Source organism: Trichogramma pretiosum, unplaced genomic scaffold, assembly GCF_000599845.2.
Source record: "Trichogramma pretiosum strain Unisexual culture from Peru unplaced genomic scaffold, Tpre_2.0 scaffold72, whole genome shotgun sequence".
Lineage (NCBI taxonomy): Eukaryota > Metazoa > Arthropoda > Insecta > Hymenoptera > Trichogrammatidae > Trichogramma > Trichogramma pretiosum.
The window spans coordinates 473,224-495,975 of NW_019640833.1; the positions used below are offsets into that span (position 1 = coordinate 473,224).

The 22,752-nt window shown below is 43.9% G+C and overlaps 1 protein-coding gene across 9 annotated transcripts in view; it reads left to right on the forward strand.

Moving 5' to 3' along the window:
- LOC106656171 (sodium/potassium-transporting ATPase subunit alpha) overlaps window positions 1–22,752 on the forward strand; it is an 86,606-nt gene that overhangs the window by 17,635 nt on the left and 46,219 nt on the right. The window contains exons 1-2 of one of the 9 annotated variants that reach the window (XM_014376873.2): window positions 13,913–14,619; window positions 17,894–18,298. The exons of 3 other annotated variants lie outside the window; for them this stretch is intronic. In XM_014376873.2, the coding sequence (XP_014232359.1) occupies window positions 18,296–18,298 (3 nt within the window). In that variant the 5' untranslated portion in view covers window positions 13,913–14,619; window positions 17,894–18,295. Of the gene's footprint in view, window positions 1–13,911; window positions 14,620–17,462; window positions 17,660–17,893; window positions 18,299–22,752 lie in introns of those variants that run through there. 5 more of the 9 variants (XM_014376872.2, XM_014376874.2, XM_014376875.2 and 2 more) reach the window with 5 other exon arrangements.

Here is a 22,752-nt window from a genome sequence, read left to right on the forward strand (position 1 = left end):
AGTTTTACAACTTGAACTTAGCCGTTAATAATAGCCAGTTTAATCATTTCCACAATATTTATGTCAGCCAAGTCGTTGACCCCGAGCGCAATTAATCCAGCCTAAGCACATATTACACGTACACGCGTCGAGTAAAGGGGCAAAAAAGCTCGTCTACAGGAGCTTTTAATAATATTTCAAGAGTTACTGGACCAAGAGCTTTACGAGCTGAAGGTGCTGGCGCGCGTTTAAGGGCAGCTAGTCTACGAATAAATATTGAGTGACAATGGCCCGGGACACGCTACAACGCTCCACTGATTTATGCTCAATGTTTTACAACAGACGGAGAAAGATAGAGAAAGACGGAGTACAAAGCTATCATGCTAGTGTATCGTGTTATTGTGCTCTATGCTCCGGTAACACTATATTTTCTTCGTGTGCAATGCAGGACTATTTGGCAGTTTAATAATACACACACCCGTGAAGAGTTTTGAGTGTTACGATTTCTCTTGACCTTATTTTATCTATTTGCGAATATTATATACGTATATTCGCAATTACTTGTATGCACCGGTAATTTTGTTATCAAAATTCGAAAAGCACGATGTTTGCTCGATTTAACAATAGCAAAAAGGCAGCGATGTAGCGCATCGATTCGAAGTATCGGAAAATTATAAATCGTCTGGCAGGTTGACTGCTCTCGAACGTCGCGCACACACACTTGAGCCTTCGCTATTATCGGTCGCGTTGTTGTAAACACTCGCTCGCGACAATTCGACCGGCTTACACGAGGCGTTGGCTCAACGTATTCGCGCGAGGCATGTAATTATGCATGTGACGCCTGCTTATCACCGTCATCATCGCCGTCGCCGTCGCCGCCTACGTTATCGTTATTATTATTATATATTTTTTACGTTATGTCAAACGCACATGCACGCGTATACATGTGCGCACACAGACACGAGTGCGTATAAGCTTTGAGCATTATTGCAATAAACGCAATGTTGCACTTGCAGCAGCTCGACGTGCGGCCACCACCGCTGCCATGCGAGAGTACACATAATATAAGCATCAACATGAATATAATACTCGGGTATGTGCTCGTACACGTGCTGAGTCGTGTATGATGAAGCTGCAACGCACAAGCACACACACGGACACAAAGGGCCGGAATTTTCAAGACGCAATGTTTTTTAACCGGACGTACTTTCGAGGAAATTTTGTCGTTCAACATCGACACTTGCTCGAGAGAACTCGACGAAAAAAGAGCGAGCGTTGGATATATTACGCAAAGCTCACAATCGTCTGTATGATGATTGAAACACAGAACGAGCCATTACCAAAACTTATTACTTGTGCGTCTTTTTAAGAACGACTCATAAGATAGAATGTTTTGAGATATATGATGCAGCACAGGTTTGATGAAACGTTTAGCGTAACAGAATTTCATGCGGGTGAAGAGTTTATGTGTCGCACACGCGCATATATATATACAGACGGGGCTACAGTGTGCGGCTCATGTACAACAGCAGAGACCGAGAGGAAAATGAGTTTTCGGACGAGATAGCATCGCACGCGCAAGGCTGCTGCCGCTGCTGCTGTATAATATATACTTCGTGTGCGACTGATTATATCTTATGCTGCTGCTGCTGTTGCCTCTACTATATGTAGACGCGCACAGCTATTGTAATACTTGCGCATCGCGAGTAAATTAAATCCTGCACGAATATGAGTTTCATAAGAAAAAAAGCAAAAAGAAAAGAAAGATGATCGTCGAGAAAGTTGGTAAGAGAGAGAGAGAGAGAGAGAGAGAGAGAGAGAGAGAGAGAGAGAGACGAAAAAAGTGCCATGCGGTGCGCGGGCCTTCACACTCGATAAATCGTCCATCGTCCAAATTTATCTTTGATACGGACGCCCGTGCCAACTGCATATATGTACCGGATAAAGTACGTTGTCGCGTTTATTATTATTATTATTATCATCATCATCATTATACACGTATACGAATGCAAAAATTACACGCAACGACGATATTGACTGCCAGAAACGAAATCGCCTGAATATCTCTACGACTTATGGCCGAAGAAATACGTTTTGCGATTGCGTAATTGTGCGTAGCTCTGTGTGCGATTGTTTGCGATGTCGTTTGTTGTAAAAAGCAGAGCCACGTGTGATATTTATATTAAAAAAAAATTATAATAATTAACATTATTGAATTCATTTTATACTGAGTAATTTGAATAAATTGAACAAATGAAATACTACACAAAATGAAAATAATAATACTCTCACGAATATATTTTTTTTGTGAATTGAATAATTACAGAAAAGATTATAAAGACTCGACAAAAAATAATTGTAAAGCTGCTAAATGAGTAAACAATTGCAATTTTGAGACATTAAAAGTGAAAAAGAAATTATGAAAGAAGAAAATTGACTCGTTTATATAGAAACAATTTGTCATCAGAGTTTATTGGTTATAATGTATTGTTTCCATATTGCACGTAGAGCTGTACAAATATTTTACATATTAATCTTGCGTTAAAATGTTTACCATTTAAACGTTACTAAAATCTACTAGCTAGAATGAATTTCAACGAGTTGAATAACTTCATAAAGATCTTGAAAGTTTTTTTAAGCTAAAGACGTTTTATTCCTAAAACAGAATTCCTATTATAATTTTTTGCTGAAGTATATATTTTTGCAAAAGACTAAAATAAATGTGCAAAAAATTGAGGTAGGGAGAGACGGCTTGTGCGGAAAATCCGAAACTTTTATCAGGCAAGAAAAATGTTTTCAACGTAACTGGGTTTCTTCTTATTTTGAATCAGATTGCAAATTAAATTTAAGGTAATTTTTGAGTGCATTTACGTTATCCTTTTATGCTTTTTTTACGGAAAATCTACTTTTATAATTGAACCTTATATTATCATTTTCAATAAACCTGACATAAAATCAGTTTTAAAAAATAAAACTTTTTTGATGTTTCAAATGTATACATTTTGCATTTTCGTTTCTTGTTAATGATAAATTACACGCGTTAAGCTAAATTATGAAGTTAGAGTATTGCAAATTAAGTAAAATTTGAACAAACGAATGAATTCCTCAGCGTTACAGAACTTTTTGCACAACTTTTTCAATTCTTGGAAGTGCTATAGGAACTAATTGAAAAGTTACATGCGAATCATCGAACTACTTGTGAATTTTCGATGAAACAAATTGCTTACAGTAGTCATTATTTTAAGCCGCGAATTCAACGATACGACGAGTGATCAAAAATCGTCGAACATGCAATCTTATCATCGCACTGATAGAAGAAAGACTAGATGTACACAAGTGCAAATACAATTATCCGGCAGATAAGAATCTTCATTCTGTCGTCTTACAAAAACGTGCCGATATTAACTGTTTGTAGCGATTGAAACTCGGAGATAATTCGATAGATAGTGCAATTTTTGTTGCTTGCATTTATAGCTTCTGCTTATTCAATGAATGAAAGTAACGTGAACTCTCGAATGGAAAATATTCGTACATTTTACATCCAATTAGATTGTGAATATAAAAGTGTACGTATGTAGAAAATGAAAAAATGTTGCAGCCTTTTCGATTCAATACTTGAAATTTGCGAAAAAAAACATCTTCCTCGTAATACGGCAATGTTTTCCATCTAGCCTGTTGAACGCAAAAAATGAGCGATCAAATATTTATTCTATTATCTTCAGCTGTGGCTTATTGAATATTGTCATATGACGAGTTCGAGTGTGATTTTTGCTTTGTAGAAGATACGAATATGCGTACTTGCACGGAGAAAATAATACAACAAATATTGTTAGGATTCACAGTAAAAATTACTATTCTAAATAGTAATGAGGTGACATCGATCTATTATCAGGAATTTTGATAATATTAAAACAAATATTCTTAAAGGTATTAAATATTCTAATAAAACTCGGTACAATAATTGCTATAGTGTATAGTAAAAATTTCACTGTAGTAAATTTTATTTTATAGTTACATATTATATGCTAAGAAACATAATACTAAATAATATGATCTTAGCAAATGTTGCTGTACAAGCACGAAAAAGTACACCTTGTATAGCAAAATTTGCTATGCGTACAGTAACTTTTCTTGTGTGAATGAACTTCCAATAGCATGGCTAGATGTCGCTTTGCATACCCGCAAGTGGCTAAAATTTGAACCAGCTTACTATATATAGAAGATGAAAACGCAATGATCAAGCTTACTAACATGTTATACTATATGAGCGTGCGTTTAGTAGTAGTATTAGGTTATTTAGATTAGGTAGGATTAAAATACAGCGAGCGTGCGGTTAGAGTTTGATACGACTAGTTCCGAAAATAATAAAATTTCCAAAATTGTCATTCGAAAAATACACCTTCAAACCTCCAATGAGATCAAATCAATCGATTAATGAAAAAAAATTTTTATTCTAAATTTCATTTACCCACGGAAAATTTAATACAGTTTATATCAATGATTATTAATCTGTATAAGAAAAGTTACTATTCAAAAAAGAAACATTACTACTCATAATATAAAAATTACTGTAATAAATGGGAAATTTTGATAGAATTCAAAAGAATAAATTTTTCCTACATTGAATAGTAAAAATTACTAAAGTGTGTCGATGTCACCTCTTTACTAGATATTATAGTAATTTTTACTGTGAATTCTAACAATATTTATTATATTTTTTTCTCCGTGTGTGAAATATTATCAGAGTACGTCAAAAGGATTAAGCATCGAAGAAAAATTATGAATTTTCTATTGCAGACGATCGAAAGAAGGAACGAAACAAAAAATGTCGCTGCACAGTTTCTCTGATTTCTCTGCTGAAAGTTAGTTGTATTCTGTGGGTGCTATCTTTCGATGTGTTATTTCTGTAGTAATTATTTTAACAGCCATACTCTATTGACACACCATAAAGAAGCATAAAACTAAAAAAAGAATTATCTGAACACTATCGTCGATCGGAGATATTTTTCACACAGAAGCACCAATACAAAAGCGGATCAATTAACTGGTATAAACCGCAAATCGCGCACTATACGTGAGATTCGAAAAAAAGCGCGGCTTTGCGAATCGATAATAGACGCGCACGGCCAAGAGGCAGCTTGTATAGGCTGGAAACTCGATTTCCAGTAAAAATATATCTCAATGCAGATCGACGTATAATGTGCTTTAGCTAAAAGTCGCTTGTGTATCCGAGACCCATTCGATGTAACAAGTATCCGATGACTACTGCGCGCGGCGAAGACTTTTGCGCGGCGCTTGGTCGTGGCGCGCATTCTGACGCTCGCGACGCGGCGAGGTTTTTACTGGTTTTAACCGGACAAGCATAATAAACCCACCTTCCTGCCTGAATGAACGAGGCCGGCTGGTGTTAACCGGTTGCCGTATGCGTGATGCAAGCCGATCATCTGTGTGTGCGTGTGTGTGAGCGTCGTACACGCGGCTCGATCATAGCAGCCATGCGGCTGTATATGATACAAAATGCACGTGGATCGACAATGCGTTATGCAATGCGGCAAAGAGAAACACATGGCAATCGGGTTCACCAGGTCAGATTTATGACTGCCAGGAATGTCTTGTGTTTTGATGACTTGCAAAAATATTCAACTGCGGCTTTGCTCGCGTACGTCTACGACGCGTTTATTTTTTTTCAACGCAGTTGTTATTGATGTTTTTTCTTTGCACATTTTGCCTGGATAAAAATAGTAATCCACACGACGTTTCGATACACTTCTGACCGGTGAATTAGAAATTACTTTTTAAAATCGGAAGCCAAATTGAGTGCTGATGAGTTTCCTACTGGTAGTCTAAAATTATGTTTGCTCCTTAATGATAAGAATTTGACACATATTAGTAAACTTTTGATTATATTTTATTTTATTGTGGATAATAAAAATTTGATAAACACTTTGACTTTTAAAGTAATGAAGCTAATTATTTTTGCTTTTTTACTTGGATCCAGTAAAATCCTGCTTTATTTTTAATTATTTACAGATTTATGAAATAAACACACAGAGATTATATTGAAGCCTATACGATGCACTGAAATAATTTTTTTAATGTTACAAAACAGAGTTATATTTTTCTCCTTAGACTTTTCATGTCCATCGAATCAAAGTTTCGTTTACAAACTTTGCGCAAAATCATTAGTCTGAGTATGTGAAAATTATGTGCCAACTGAAGCCACGTTCATACAAACTTAACTCGTACTTATTTTTAGAAAACTTGGCATCACAGCTCATAGTAATAGAGATTGTTATTAATTTCGCGCAAAGAAAATATCAACTGAGCTGAGATATTTTAAGGTCAAGTACATTATCGCATACCATCCTCTTTTTTATCGAAGTTTGGTAATCTCATAATTTTTAGACAAACTCTGTGTATTATAAATTTTGTACTCTTGAAATCGATATGAGTTAATGTAAAAAGGTGCATATCACCGGATTAAGCCATTAGTCAATATTTGTACTATGGGGCATTACTGGATCAACTTTTACGATCTGAAAATATTCCTCTCTTTGAAAAAAATTTTATTCATTTACTTTTGTTATGTGCTTTTTTTTACGTATGAAAATTTCTAATAAAAATTTTCACGACCTACCAAATTAAAAGCTTAGATGCCTTTACGACGATCTTCATTAATCTAAAAGTCCAACGGATTTTCAATATCTGTGCCGGCTTCGCGACAAACAAGATAATTTTGTCGATGTGAATTTTTCACGCGTAAATAACCATGAATAAAAAGACTACAGTTGAAACAATAATAAGCTTAATCAGATGGTGATAATACCCGACAAGTACGCACATCACAAGGTGCTATATTGCCTGTTTCTTTTTAATGCGGCCTATGTATGGGCAAGCAGTTGTTTCACGCAAATTTTTGACGCAAAATAGAAAGCCTATGTTTTGTGAAATTTTTTGAAGGAATAATAGTCGGAGTGAGAAAATATAAATATTCGAGTTTCATCATCGATGTAGGAAAAAACTGCTCTGATTTGGAAAGTGGGGAAAAAACCAAGCTAGAAATCTCTCGGATTATTTTTCTTTCTCTTGACCATTACTTTTCCTTATCTAAATGGTCGTCACTTAGGACAAAGAGCAATTATTTGGCCTCAGTCTGACTGCAGTCGTACAACGACGTTAAAGGATGTTTTAGCTCTGCCACGCGGTGCAGTTCCAGTGCCTACACACACACACACACACACACACACACACACACACACACACACATAAAGAGCTGTACACTTACACTTGCGAGCAGTAGTAAGAGTCGTTGTACGGCGAAACCTACGTGAGACATGGAAGCGTGCCGCTGCGCGCGAGCTCGTCGCAGCAGTGTCTGGGTGTGGGTCTATGCAATCCAAACATCGACGAGCTGGCAAGCAGCGCACTAGTAGCAAAGGGTATGTTTGTTTTGGTCTTTGAGAAGCGCGTCAAGCTATAATTGGATGATTTAACGCCGTGATTGACTTGAAATCGATGAGTACACTTGCACGAGTTTCACTGCCAGCTTAGATTTATATTCGCAGATATAAAACTTGGGTAGATTATTCATGAAACGTATAATTTAATTCGAACTCTAAATTATTTATACAATTTATAAAAATAAATTGTTTACTAACAAATTGTATCCACCTTGTTATCCAATGATTCGAAACTAGAAACTCTCCGTTGCATACAATGTTAGCTACAAGGGTCGTTTTCGTAATCCAACCAACAAGGGGGAGTCTGTGATAGCAGGTCATAATATTATCAATCCTCCCATCATATCCTTTTTTGTCGATTTATCGAATCGAGAAAAATCAGTCTACCTATGGACTGGAGGAGAATCAGAGTTTCGTTCATCATTTACATGTGCTGTTTTCATTCGTCGTTTTAAAAATAATGAAATTTTTTTGCTTACGCTCATTGAAAATCATTAAAATCGAAAGAAGTGCTCTCCAAAGCTTCAATTATTACGAATGGCTGCTTCGCCACTCGTTTAAATATCCAATCATGGGTTCTCGACTATAAGGTGTGAATTGAATTGCAGATTGCACTCGCCCAGTATCGAGCCGTGATTTCAGTACGCCAATTCCAAAAAAGTAAAAGAGCCCCTCTCCAAGAGGAGTGGGAGTAATAAACTCCCTTGTCGTCTGTTCCATCTTTACCCGAGCGCAAAAAAAAGGAAGCTTTAACCGGAGCCGTGCCACCGTCGCGGCTCAGCTTCCTTGCAGCCGGTACCCGTATAAGTGAAGTACAAACTTACAACGTGTGCGGCACTTGCCGAAACGCAATTTTCTCTGGGTTCCGTGCGCGACCCGAATTTTCCCCTGTGCGTTCCCTGTCAATTTATGTTACTCCGCTATAGCAGTGTAGCTGCGCCGCGCTCATTGCACGCATAGCACGGCGTACGCGCATCCACTAGCGCACGTGAGCTCTCGGCGGATAAATACTTTTTAATACCAAAGAGGAGCTATTTCGCGTGCGCATCGCGTCGGGAGAGTTTTTCGTGAAAAAAGTCCAGCATTTGTACGTGCTACGTGAAACAAAGACGCATAGTAGACACAGGTTGCGCTGTTTTCACGCGCTTCCGTGGAAAGAGAGATGAGAAATTGAATAAAAATAATGTATCGATTAACGTATTATAGAAAAATATTCGACGCCATTTACAGGCAAAGTTCGAGAGCTGGAAATACACTCATAATGCAGAACTGCAGAGAGAGAGAGAGAGAGAGAGAGAGAGAGAGGGAGAAATCGGCACTCAGTGTCACGCGCTCCCAATATCACGGCTTCGGCTGTTCGCGCTCGCTCGGCACGCACTCCTCTCTCGCTCTCTTATCCGTACGATGTAGTCATATAGATTGGCACAAGGCCAGTAGTCGGAGCTCCTCTGCCTCTCTCGGCTTCGCGTCATTCTCGCATGCGTTTTATTGCATAACCTATAGCCAGTAATAGTATGGCAGCAAATTACGTATCGAGACTGAGTAGTAGCATTGCGCGCGTATACTGCGTTGCCATTGTCCGCTGCACGCGTGCACCTGTCCTGCAGTTTGTGCGAGTGTGACACACACACACACACACTTGTACAGCTTTATACGTCTACATGCGTGTGTGCTTACGGAAGTAGGAAATACACGTGGGCCGAACAAAGCCCGAACGAGCCATAGGCTCCGCAGTGCAGCTTGGACGAGGCAAGAGTTTCGATTTTGTCTGTCAAGCTGAGAGAGAGCAATCCAGTTCGATGTCGAATAAGTCTCGTCACAATATACTTTCGTGTCAATGCAAAATTTACTCGCTCGAGCTCTCTCGAATGCCACGCATACAAAAAAACGCGCATTTGTGCATAGGTACTCATTGTGCGAGCGCGCTATCCAATAACGAATTCGTATTTATATTTTTTGCATTTCGACCTATGCGTTAGCGTCGCGAGACAAAGCGCATTAATTTTTTACAATAACGGCCTATATATCTTTGCCTATACTCGCTCGAGCGAACTTTATGCGCTTGTTATGAGATTACTGTTGACAAAACAACGCACGCTTCGAGGGAATATAATAAAAATAACTTTTCGTTCTGCTGCATGTATCGAGTGTAACTCAACCAAACGAATGCAGCCTCGTTTTATCATTTTTTTCGCATGCTGTATCGGCGAAAAATACGCTGGATTCTTCACTCGAGTTATTCCGTTGATTGAAAAAAATAAATTCATAAATATTACGTCCTCAGGTGTTTGGCTTGTCGGAGTTTTATTTTCAACAATTTGGGTTTTCGCTGCGCGTGATTTTATTGATACGTGAACTTGTACTCACGAGTACGAGCTGACATTTGTACCGCATTTTATTTATCGAATCGAAAATCCAATCGTGAAACTTGCTAATTTGATTTATAATTTTACTGTCTGCGCACGTCGATGTAAGGTAAATTGAAAGCGAAAAATGTCGCAATGTGCGCTGACACGGCTATCTTTGAAATAAGCATCGAGCGAGACACGCTTTTCAAATTTTCTCACGAAAAGCCTAATGGATAACGATTAGCACGCGAGCACGCAATCTTTCCTTTCTTTTAATTAAAAAAAATTGCGTGCAAACACGCGAAGATCATCTGCGGGGTAATGATCAAATTTATCGGCCTTTAAGACATGAGCTTTAATGAGCGGATTCCTTGGCAATTATCAACTTCTAGCAAAGGCAATGGAAACTGTTGGCTACTGAAGCCAAGCTCGACAAAGCTCGTCATGAAAATAATAAAAGCTCGAGTGATTTTTTTACGAAATTGTATCTTGGTCTATCCGGACGTTCCATCTGACGAATGGAGCTGGAAAATTTGTCAGTCCCACGCGAAGCGTCTTATCTACTTTCTCGTAGATTCTCTCGTCGATTCAACATCGTCCGGTGTACGTATATATGCAAAGATGAAAGAGATTCGGAAGGAAGAAGAGCTAAAACTGCAGGTTACAGTCGAGAGTTTTAATACACAAGTGAAGAAATTTTATCTTTGAATAAGTGGAGTTAGTTTGTAGCTAGCAACCCTCCAACGATGGCGACGCGACGATATAGATTTTATTATGTAATTTCGCTCTTCGGCAAGGTAAATTCGCTACGCGCACGGAATCGTCAAGTGGCTGCTGCGAGTTTCGTGTTTTTCTTTTCCTCCCAACGCTATACGCAGCGCGGATCCGACATTAAAAACTCAATTACGAATTCTGAAAAATCTTTCGGTCGATTAAAAATTCTTGCGGTGTTTTGCTCTCGAGACTTTGGGATTGAGATAAGTGCAAATGACTTTTCAAATATAAAGGGTGCAAAATTTAGACGCGAGCGTGCGCTTGAAAAGGAATTTTTTCTATTGCTCCATTCACATGTATATAAGAGAATTTACGCAATTTGCGTCGAGCGCGAAGCTGACCATGAGCTATGCGGTGTAGTGTTGGTTGTATTGTATACGACAAGTACACGAGTATATCTCGCGCGTCGGTGTGCTAAGTATACATAATCGAGCAGGTTTTTATACTTTTCGATGGTCTCAGCGTTGCGCAACGAGCTGCTTTTATATATATAATGCGTAACGTGTAGCCGCCAACGAACGATTCATAAAGATAAAAACGAAAAAATTCGCCACAGCCGTGTGTGCCGTGTGCGGTTGAGTTCGGTTAAAAATACGCGTGCGCGCGAACGTGAGTCGCGACAAATGAGTCGAAATATAAATGCGCACGAGATGTGTATACATCGTATAGAGGGCTTTAACATACCCACGCCTCGTTTGGGATCCGACGAGTATAAGCACTTCATCTGCCAATACGTATCGGCGCGCAAGCTCCTACTCGGCGAAGTGCAAGTCGTCGTCGTGTTGTAGCTGCGCGCTCGCATAGCACGTGCTCGTGTTTATTTTGTCCCGTCGTCGCGATGCGTATTATAGCTTGGCGCGCGCGCGCTTTATTGGGTCAAATGCGTTATTCATAGCACCATGCCGACGTACACACGCGCGTCTGTCTGTGTGTGTATGTGTGCGCGCGCGTTGCGTATGCTGCGCTGCGAAACTTTCTCAACGTGTGGCGCAGAACGCGGAAAATAGCCGCGTATGTGTAGCCTATATAGGGATCCAACGCGACATCACAAGAGCGGGATCGCTCACGGTTCTAATCGCTTTCTATATAGCCGAGCTCTCTCTCTCTCTCTCTCTCTCGCTCCCTCGACAGTCGCCATTGAACCTGACAGATGTATATATTCCGCTGAACTGACCAGTGGACGCAGCGTTTAACTGGCACTCGACGTCGTCTAAGCGACTGTTTAACTGCTGTATTATGGCACTTTATATTGGCTGTTAAGCCGCTGCTACTGGGTGCACTGTACGAGTCTCTTTACCTATCATCGACGATTACCATTGTTCGGCTCAAATGTAAAAAGAGATGCTCGAAACTAAAACTGCCGGTTGAAAGTTGGCGAAAGAAAAAAAAAATAGGTAAAGAGTGCTTATATATCGAGAGTTAATTTTCAGCGGATAGAAATTTCCAAAGTTTTACAAACACGGCGTTGTAGTAATTGGAAAAACTCAACACGTGTATTGAATACGTTTTCAATGAACACGACCATTTTCATTCGGTTCCATATACGCTAGGTTCGCGCACCTACGGGGGCGCGTCTTATAGTGTAGAGTTTCGGACTACGTAAGCCGAGCAACCCATTTTCTTCTTCTGTTCGTCTACATTCAAGAACTTTTGAACTTTTAATTGTAAAAAGTCATAAAGGAGAGTGTCAGGACCAAGATATTAGATTAAAGGAACTCGACCTGTACTTTTTTACGACCGGTGAGTATGAGAAGTTTTGTGAAAAGTATGGAGTTACCTTATCAATTGAATAAAATTGCTCTGTCCTACTATTCTTTTACAGAAAAATCGAAATTATGCCAAATGTCGAAGGTTCAGATTTAAAAAACTTGAGTTACAGAAACAGCAGTAAATGAAAATAAAATATTACCGAAAATTGATTTTCATTGTTGTCGTTCGGTATAGAGCTACGCCGTTATTTGTAAAATTGGACGAATAGCCCAGTAACACAGTTCCCTTAGCAGTGGTGCTCAATAATCATAAGCTCCGTTTCGAGCGGTAAATTTCTACGTTATAAAAATTAACAGGAACACGAGCCGATCTATGTGATAAGTGCAAATATTTCGTTGACACGTTATTCCGCGAGTCGTGTAAGTTGGTTTAGTTCTGCAGAAATTAGGTCCTTTCGGCGTGACGTTGAAATCGAACTTACGATGAGCGCCAAGTCGAATCGATTCGTGCCTCTCCATTATCTGCAAGTGCAACGTACCCCGCGCTGGTAATCCATCCAATATAAACTCGCAAGCTCGCTGCGCGATTGCACTCGTTCTAGTGTCTTTTTCGTTTTCCCCTATAATACCTCGAGCAGCGGCAGCAGCAGCTTCTCGCGCGGCAGTTATCTCGAGCGAGCTTTCAGTTTTCTCTACACATATATACGTGCAGTAAAGGGCAGAGAGCAGCGCCTGCTGCTGCAATATTTCATAGCGCGGAGGCTCTCGAGTGGCGCGCAAGCTCGACTTGCGCACGATGGCGAGCGCATGCGCGATGGGGTCCGCTGTCGCCGCCCAAGCTTGCGCAGCGCTTTTGCCCAAGCTTTTGCTCGGAGCAGCTCTACGGCGCGTATTACGAAAGAGAAAGACCACCGAGGGAGGGAGGGAAACAGCTGCGGGAGTAGGAGAGCGCGAGACTGTGCGAGCGCACGGCAGCTGGCGCGGGGAGGAGACGGCACTATCGGCGATTATCGCGGTTGCGAGCGAGACAGCCAACGGTTCTCTCTCTGTGCCGTGTATAGAGTGCCGTTGCTGCGCGGCGTGTGGGGGGGTTTCCACGCGTGCGCAGCGGGGGTGGTGGTTGCTATACGACACACGCGAACACACACACACACACACACATGGACTTTTGGTCGTGTGTACGACGGCGAGCGAGAGGAGAGTGGGGCGGCCTGCGAGGAGGAGTGTAGTAGACCGGTCGATGATGCCGGTGCTGCGCCGAGTCTTGCGCGCTTATTCGCTTGCGTGTGCGAGCTTGTAAGCGTGTGCGGGTTCGCGTGGATGCGCGAAAGAGCGAGCGAGACAGTCCGTTTCGGCGGACGAATGTATGCGTGGCGCTCGCCTATACCTACACGGCAGCGGATTACTCACACGAGCGCGCAAAAAGCAGCGCTCCGTATAGCGTAATATACGTACGTGGCGGCCGGAGTCGCTGTGTGTGTGTGTGTGCAAGTTATATACGCGAGCGAGCGAGACGGAGACGGAGAACAGCTCCACATACACACACACACGGATGAGCAGAGCAGCGGCAGATCGCGGGCGCGCACTATTAGAGCAGCGGAGCGAGCGAGCCGAGACTCAGTCGTGGCGTATCGTGGTGTGAGTGTTGCGAGAGTCTCTCTGTATGTGAGCGCGCGCGCACACGCAGCTTTAGCAGCACGGTATAGTCGTATAGTCGTCGCTTCGGCCGGACAAAGATAGCAGATAGCGCATAGATATACGTACACACGTACGAGACATATACCGAGCAAGAGTGTACGTAACCGTGTGCGAGTGCGTTGGTGCAACGTATAGGTATATAGGAGTCGTCGCTACTGCTAGCTCTCTCTGTCTCTCTCTCTCTCCGCCTCTGTGTGTGTATATACTGTGTCTGTGCGAGTATAGCGGGCGCGAGCGAGCGAGCGAGAGAGAGTGAGGAGACTACTACTGGCGCGCGCTAGAGGAATAAGCGGTGTACGCGACAGTGTCAGTCTTTGGTCCACCCGAGGCACGAGCCGCGATCAGCCGACACCTCGATTGAGCCGAGACCCGTGTGGCCGTTCGCGTGTGTGCAGCAGCAGCAGCCGCACGACGACCCGACGACAGCCGCCTAGAGAACGTCGCGAGACAGTATATATAAAATAAGCCGTGCACGGTACGAGCTTATATCGAGTGCGCGACGAGTACGTCGAGTGTGCAGCTTTTTTTTCGCTGAAAAAGCCGTAGCAGCAACTTGGGAATTCTACGGAAGAGCAGAGGAGGCAGCAGCAGCAGCAGCAGCCGCCGCCGTCACGCTTGACACATAGCGCACCAGCCATGGGTGACGACAAGGTTTGTCTTGCTTCTTCCTCCAACAACCACCAGCGGCGAAAGCTCCCCTTCGCGATTAACGAGCTTTTTTTCTCCGTCCATCGCGCTCCATCTCGCTCGCCGTGGTCGCGCATGTCGCGCGCGCGCTCGCGCTCGCTCGCTCGCCTACATATATTTTTGCCTCGGTGCGTCGAAACGACGACGCGCGCGGATTCTGTCGCTCGGCCAAAAAGCAAAATCAGTCTTAGAGCCGTAAAAAATATATATAGACGACGACGACGACGAGAACGAGTAAGGAAAATCGGTGCCGAACGCGCGCGCGATTCATCGCCTCGATTAAATCGATCGAACGCCAGAAGCGGAGCCAGTACTACCACTACTCTCTCGGTCTCGCTCTCTCGCTTCTGCACACGTTATATATAATACAGCCGAGCAACCCTCACGACTCTATAGATATACGCTCGGGCTTTTTGGATGCTCGCGAGCGACTAGCCACGAGCGCCCTCTTCGCTCCCTTGCTGCTGTACGTGCATACATACAGACGCGTGCGACACACAAATACACGTACACACACGCTGTTTTATACTCCACACACGGACGAGAGCGATGTGTATGCACGCGAATGTAAGCCTGTGTTCGTTCCTACATACCTATCCCTGCCTCGCTCTCTCTAACTACTACCCTTTTTTACCCGTTCTACATTCTCTCTCTTTCTCTCCACAACCGCTACGTCTGCTGCTGCTGCTACAACTATTACTACTACTACAACTACTGCTACTGCCACTGCTGCTGCTGCTACTGCTGCTGGTAGTGCCAGGCGCTGGTGGTAGTGGCACCTACACACCAACAAAGCACACACCACCCTTACGTACACATTCAGTATACCGATTACCTAACATCTTTCTATATCATGGCCTATAAAAAGTATATATAATACTCCGCAAACTTGACGTCATTATAATTCGCTTTTCTCGCGATACTTATCGCCTGAATAAATTGAATATGTGTGTATATAGTCATAATACGTGCCACGGGTCCCTCACACGCACATATAATACGCACACAGACACACGTACACGAAGCATTGCGGTGCAATGGCAGCAGGCACACGAGTCCACACCCTCGTTATAATCTCTCGGAATAAATCGGTCGGTTCGCGTTCTAGCCACCGACCAGTAGTAGCTGGCCCTGTAAACGTCATCGCGCGACCTATACGTGTATATATGTATAAAACCCCAGCAGTAGCTACAGACGAAAGCTGCTCGCGTGTACGTATACGTGTGTGCGAGCTTGCGAGCGACGATGACGCGTGAGTGTGCCTCGGAGAACGACTTCTTGATCACGTAGTAGGCCCACGCGCGTATAATATCGATGCACTTTCTCTGTATGCTTGTATATCGTTCGTCGCGGATCTGCGGAGAGAACAATTACCTCTCTCGAGGATGCATGTGTCGAATTGAAATAGCTGGCGTTCAAGGATTTCAGGAATGTGCAAATACGTGCCAAGTGTGGACGATCTCTAACAGAGTGCTACCGTGCAAGTTGGACATAATATTTTCCCGATAACGGCGGTGTATATCAAGTGCACAACGTGTGTTGTTCTGTTGACGTGTGTCGTGACAAGTGTTTCGAATCATCCTAGTCGAGCGAAGGTTAGGGCCATTCGTTTCGCGTTCAGCATGCAGCATCGCTGCTCGCTCGGACTCTCGTGAATATAGTTCAGAGCAGCGAGAGGCGCGGCAGCAGTAGCAGCAGCAGCAGCAGACATACACACCGCAAACGAGAACTCGACTACTATGCTTTCAATGACATGGGCAGTGACACAAAAATAACTCATTGACGACGACTCGCTTGTCAAAGATACTCTCTCTCTCTATATATATACATAGATGCTCTGCTACTGCTGCGAAGCTGCTAGACACGCTCAACGCAATACTCGTGGCATCTGTTGCGATAATAATCTCTCCGAATGCTGATGGTTCTGTGCGTGACGAGTCGTGCTTGCGACGAGAAGAAACCGCGAACCGCGTGGTCGTGTTTCCCGCAAAAGAGAGTTGGCCATTTCGCCGATCGAAAGGCTCCGACTCGGAAAGCTTCGCGTTGCAATCGAGCTTTTACGCTTCAAAGCTCTCGACATATCGAGCTGGCTGGTGTGTAACGTACATCGCTGTACATCGTATAGTTGCTGACGCGAATCGTGACGACGCGAGCCCGCGCGATTGCATCGAATAACCGAGTTTTAAAAAGCCGAAAGCTGCATTAAACAGTGACGTAGACATCGACGTAATCGCGCTGAAAGCTCGTCGCGTCGTGGTAGCTGCATCGAGTGCCAAGTGTGGCCTAGTGTGGCCTAGCGCGCCCTAGCCTAGCGCCAACTTTTCCAGCCTCCGCGAATTCCATCCGTAGCCAGTCCTCCGTATAGCGTACGTGTGCGGTATATTTTCACGTATATACACACACTCACACAAAGCAGCACTGGGAGAGCAAGAGATATTTCTACATGTATATACGTGCGGTCGCACAGCTCTCTCGTTTCTCTCTCGCTAGCCTCGCCGTCGAGTCTGAAGAATCGATCGATCACGTGACTCGCGGACAACACGGGGGTTGCAGTGTGCGCGCGTGGCCACCAGATTGATCGTGGATTCACGTAGCAGCTTCGCTGGGCTCGTCGTCGTCGTCGTCGTCGTCGTCGTCGTCGTCGTTTATACATGTATATCGTCGACTCTTTGCTCGCTCCCTAACACTATACGTCTCGCGCTATCCTTATGTAAGTCGCGCCTCGCGCCTGCGACAACGGGGTGGCGATATCTCGTGGCAGTACAGCAGCGGGGGGGTTGCAAATCCGCCGGTGCACCACTCGTGCAAGCTCGGGCTTCAGTCCGCGAGCGACAACTGCAGCGCTTGCCAGCAGCAGCACGTCGTTCGTCCAGCTCTCTCTATATCAATTTCTCCACGACCGACTTTCCTCGGAAACGGGCCTTTCCCCCCAAAATGAGTGCGAATAGTACTTGATTTTTATCATTCTTATTCCGGATAATAAGGAAACGATTGCTTTTGTCGTGTGAGTGTGCTTGTTGTGCGCGTGCTTGCGATGCTTTCGCTGTGCTGTTGAGCACACATAATATACACATATACACGAGAGAATCGGCTGAAGCTTTTTGCTCGTGAAGACGAGTGGAAATCTTTTGCGGATTCTCCGTCTTCGTCGATGATATTGAATTATGATATCCTATCTATGAAAATTTTGTGCAATCCATGCGTGGTGTTATAATTGGTCCCCCCCGAATGTCCTCAGTGATTGGCGCAGAGCTGAAGCACCAGCAGCACCAGCACCAGCAGTGTAGCATAGAGCTCGTTCGGTAGCTCTTGAATAACCGACATTGAACGACAACTGAAGAGTACGGCGACGACGACCAGCTACCTCATCAGTATAACAGTATACGATTCGTGACAAAAAAATAAAAAGAAAGAAAATTAAACAGTCAAGTGTGTCGATGGTGTAAAGTTGTTGATTCAAGTAGGGAATGATCTAATCTAGAATTAAGACATAAAAGTCTCGTGTACAGAAGTGCGTGTAGTCGTCGTCGTCGTCGTGAGTGCGGCTGACGTGTTTTGTGAGAAAGCTCCTCTGCGCAGGCAGCTTTCCTACGTTAATTAGATTTCCGAAGAGTCTGTACGACCATCAGCTCAACCAGTCATGGTAATGATTCTTCAATAATTTATCACTCTAGACGTTTTGCTGTACCGTAGTTCAAGAGTATGCACCTACATTTTTATTTTGCCCTAAGGCAATAGGCAACTTGTTATGTTTCGTTATTGTAGCACAGTTCTTTGAGTATATTATGATTTATTTGGTATCATAGATGTTGATTATACTAGGCACAGTTTTGAGTTATTTTTTATTTCTCTTAGTACGCCATGTTATCATTTCGTTTCAATATTGCTTATTTATCTAGTGACATACAACAATAGACTCTGGTAAAATTTTTCACGCAGGACTTATGTAAAATGTACAATCTTGTCTACGAATTCGTCCTGCAACGTTGCCAGAAGCTGGACAAACAGCTTTCCACTTATTTTCCCCACTTATGCAGCCAGAACAGAAGCTGCACCTTTTTTTTTGCACGAAACAAAAAGAACGCGAGCGAGCGGGCTTGCGTTGCGCGCGCCCGCGCGTTGAAGCGCGTTGTCTCAAGGTCGTGAATCGGAGCGCGGGTGCCTCCACCAGAGAGAATATGCATTCTACGCAGAGTCACACACACACACACACACGTACACACGGGAAGAGAAGAGACCACGCACGAATGCATAGAAACACTCGTACACACACACACACACAGACACGCCACCGACGAAATACATAGAACGGGAAACGGCCGATCGATCGGTCCGAGTTTTCCTCTCTCGCCTCCCGCTGCCTGTCTATGTGTGTGGTGCTTGCAATGCATCTCGGTGCTAGGCGCGCGCGCGCGCGCGGGAGCGTGTGTGTGTGTCTATCTATTGCGTAATCGCATAGTCGCGCGGCGCGACCGCTGCAGCAGCAGCTCGCCGCCGCGGCACGACCTTTGTTTCGGACGACTAGCGGAAAAACCGAATAAAAAGCTGACATTTCGATGGGTGAGAACAGATTAGGCCGATCGCGGAAGCTTTTTCGCTGTGATGGAGAGGAAAAAAAAAATAAAATCGAAAGAGAGACCGACAATATATGCGCATACGTGTAATAAAGGCTGCGAGCAGCGGAGCTCTACATTCTATGCAATAATCAGGCGAAGAGCACGCGCAGACTGCCTTGGAGCAGTAGCAGCAGAAGTAGCAGCCATGCCTGTTCGCTCTGTCAGCAGCAGCAGCAGCAGCAGTAGCGACTAGCAACGACGTCTGCTAGACTCGGCGCAGGCGCGCTCCCTCTGATCCGGAGCAGACTGCATTCTCTCTCTTTCTCTCTCTCTCTGCTTCTTATTCGTGTGCTCTATATACACGCGTCGTGCGGCTGTGCGTGCATCGCAAGCTTCTCGCGCGAGAAATGAGCTTTAAAGCTTGCGCCAGTGCGTACGTACGTCACACGCAGCTCTCTCGCGCGCGCTGCTCTCTCTTGTTCTAATGGAAAATCCATGGGAAATTTTTATTAGAACAGAAAAGCAGCAGCCGAGTTTACGCGTGCGTGGCTCGGGTAAAAACCATTCATCCTCGAGACATTGAGAAAAGAGTGTCGGACGCGCGGCATATCCCAGAGCAGCACTGACAGAGGGAATTTATGTGATATCGATTTTTGCCTTGGGTGCTCTCGTTGCACTGTACTCGCTCTATATGTAGAGTCTCTTACGGCGATGAGGAGAAAGGGACGCTCTCTTGCGCGCTCTCTCTCTTTCTCTATCTCTCCACGAAACGCGCTTGAGCGATGCATATGCGCCTACGTATATATTTATAAATTACATATGTATGCGTATAATGTAGATCGAGCAAAACACGAGAGATGTAAAGCCGCGCGAATTCAACGATGCACGGACGTTTTCCAGTTGGCTGAACCGACGAGAGCCTCGTGCGCGTGTATGCTTTGCGTTACTCGAGCTGCTTTACGTAGGGGAGAATGCAAGAAGACGCACATTTTAGGCATCGACCGGTGAAAATGAAATCTCGTGTACCCCGTTAATCAAGTAGGCCTCGGAATATCTTGGCTCTCGTGATATCCACACAGCTGCTCGACACAATTGACAGAGTCGTTTTTGTTGCTCATCACCTTGTCGTCGAGTCTCGTCTGCTGTTACTTTTTTTCCTCGACGTTAAACCTTCTTCATTGGAAGATTTTGCACACTGGTTCTCTTTTGTATAAATCATTGATTCTCGGAAAAAATGAATAATTTATTCAGCGTGAAAGTGGAAGATTGCGCAAACACCTATCAATACAACAATATTTAAAAATTTTTGAGACGGGAAAAATCGAGCTGTGGACTCGTCTTGAGTTATTTGCTTTGAATTTTTTGCTTTTTATCTCTCCTAACGTTGAAGATTAAACAATTTGTCATGCCAAATGATAGAATTTTAAATATTGATTTTGAGCTTATTCATTGAGCCCATTATTTTACGTAGTCATCTTTAGTTTGAATGAATTAAATACCGAAATGTAAGTATTCGATTAATTTCTTACGTTATTGGAAGTTCATAAAATGTTGGATTAAAAAATTTGCTCAATGCAGCGAGCATCCGCAGCAACTCTGCGCGTAAATTGAAAAAGTAATTGCGTAGATTTACTTACATAATGCAGTTTTGACTTCAAATTGAGCCGAATTAAGGGCAGGAAAGTTGATAAGAGAGAATAATCAAATCAATTAGCAACTCGACCCTGACACTCGCCAAACGCTCCATTGAGTATCGGTGCAAGCGCCACGAGTATAATCTCTGCGTCGGGATTCGCTCGTTTTCTTTTTTGGCAACGCTCTCGATCGCATCTCGCTCTGGCATTTTCAGCTCGTATGGGATCGCTTGTTTTAAATTTCAATTATGTCTCGGGTAAATTGCTTTATCGACTCGGTCGGTCTTTGTGAAGGCGCGCGCGAGCGGCATCGCGGCTCCGTTCTTCCGCGTCGTTAACTTTGGAATTAGACATGCTCGAATTAAAATGAAGATATGGATGCGTATTACGCGCGCCCCTAAAAGTACGAATTTATCATAATAGTTACAAAAGTCGTCCATGCCTAGACGAAATAAGTGCCAGTCGCATCCGCTTGTGCACTCGACAGATGGAAATAGAGATAGTTTACATGTGGTATTATAAAAGCCCAGTCGGTGTCCAAGGACGGCTAGTCGATTGAAAAGGTCGATCCTTTTAAAAGAGAACGGCTACTGTACGTTTATATAGAACTAGGGGCCCAGCAAGCTGCGTACATAGACGCGCACACAGACAAGGTACGCGTATATCCGTACGGAGCGCTCGGTACTTTTCATAGACGTCGCACACGATATTCGCTTCTTCTTTTTTCTTTTTTTTTTTGTATCCATTCATTGACATTTTCTCGCCTGATCTCCCGGTACATTGTGCGGCGGCGAGTGCGAGCGCGCTCGCGATCGTTTCCGCGTACGCAGAGCGCGCGTTATCTCTGTCCCGCGCGCAAAAGTGCCCTGCTGACGCGCGTGTCTCTCGCGTCACATGTGTACATACCTACGCCATACTCTTCGGACGATGCGACGATGTTTGCTCGTACGCAAATGTTCGGGCTCGTTACCCTCTGATAGCTCTTTCGAAGATGACGTGAATTCGACGTTGTGACTGATAAGAGGTGACTACTTGGCGAAAGAGCAAATTCGATCGTGCGTAGTTCTTGAAACACGTACAGATAAGGGCAATATAAAATCTAATCTCTTCTTAGCCAAAAAAGTACGGAATTTTAATGAGATAAGGCTGAAATTTCACGCAGCTAACGGATTAGCGAGCTAAAGTATGTTAATTAGACTGCAGTGCCGCGCGTTGTACCGCAGTCCCGGTGCAAGTTTCGACATTAGGCATTCGACGGCGGCTCGGCATATAACACGAAACGCGACCCAAGCAGCGAGAAGAAATCCACACACGTGAATTGTCTGGAAAGCGACAATGTCAAAGTCATAGAATACGTCGCTCGTCGGTTCGTTTATGCGCTCGCCTTTGGAGCCAACTGCTGCGACTGGCAATGCAAAAACGGCCTTGCCCGGCGGTGTAGGCAGCTCGCTCCGCGCACATGTGGGAGTGCTGCTGCAGCATTGCCGCCTTTATTATCGCGATGGCATAGTTTTTTTTTTTCGTGTTTCTGTACACACGTTCCGATACTGCAACAATGCGCCGCGGAGCGCCCGTAATCAATCCGTGCGCAGCGTACAGGACGCGAATATTTGGAAAAATTACGCGCCGAGGCTGTCGACGAAACTATTCAGGCATACGCTCACGCAGAGAAGCTGTAGTATACTCGTAATGCTATATAGTCTCAGTCCACGCAGACAAAGCAGTGCGTTATACTATATGGCTCCGCGCGATGTGATTCAGTGCGAGTCGAGCTGTGCGCTATTATGATCAATCACGTAATTCCCTAAATGAATCATCTTCGTTAAGTGCGCGCACCCCCCGTTGCGACGAGCACGCGGAGCCGCTGGAAATCGCTCCCGCAGACAAACTCTATAACGTATACGAAA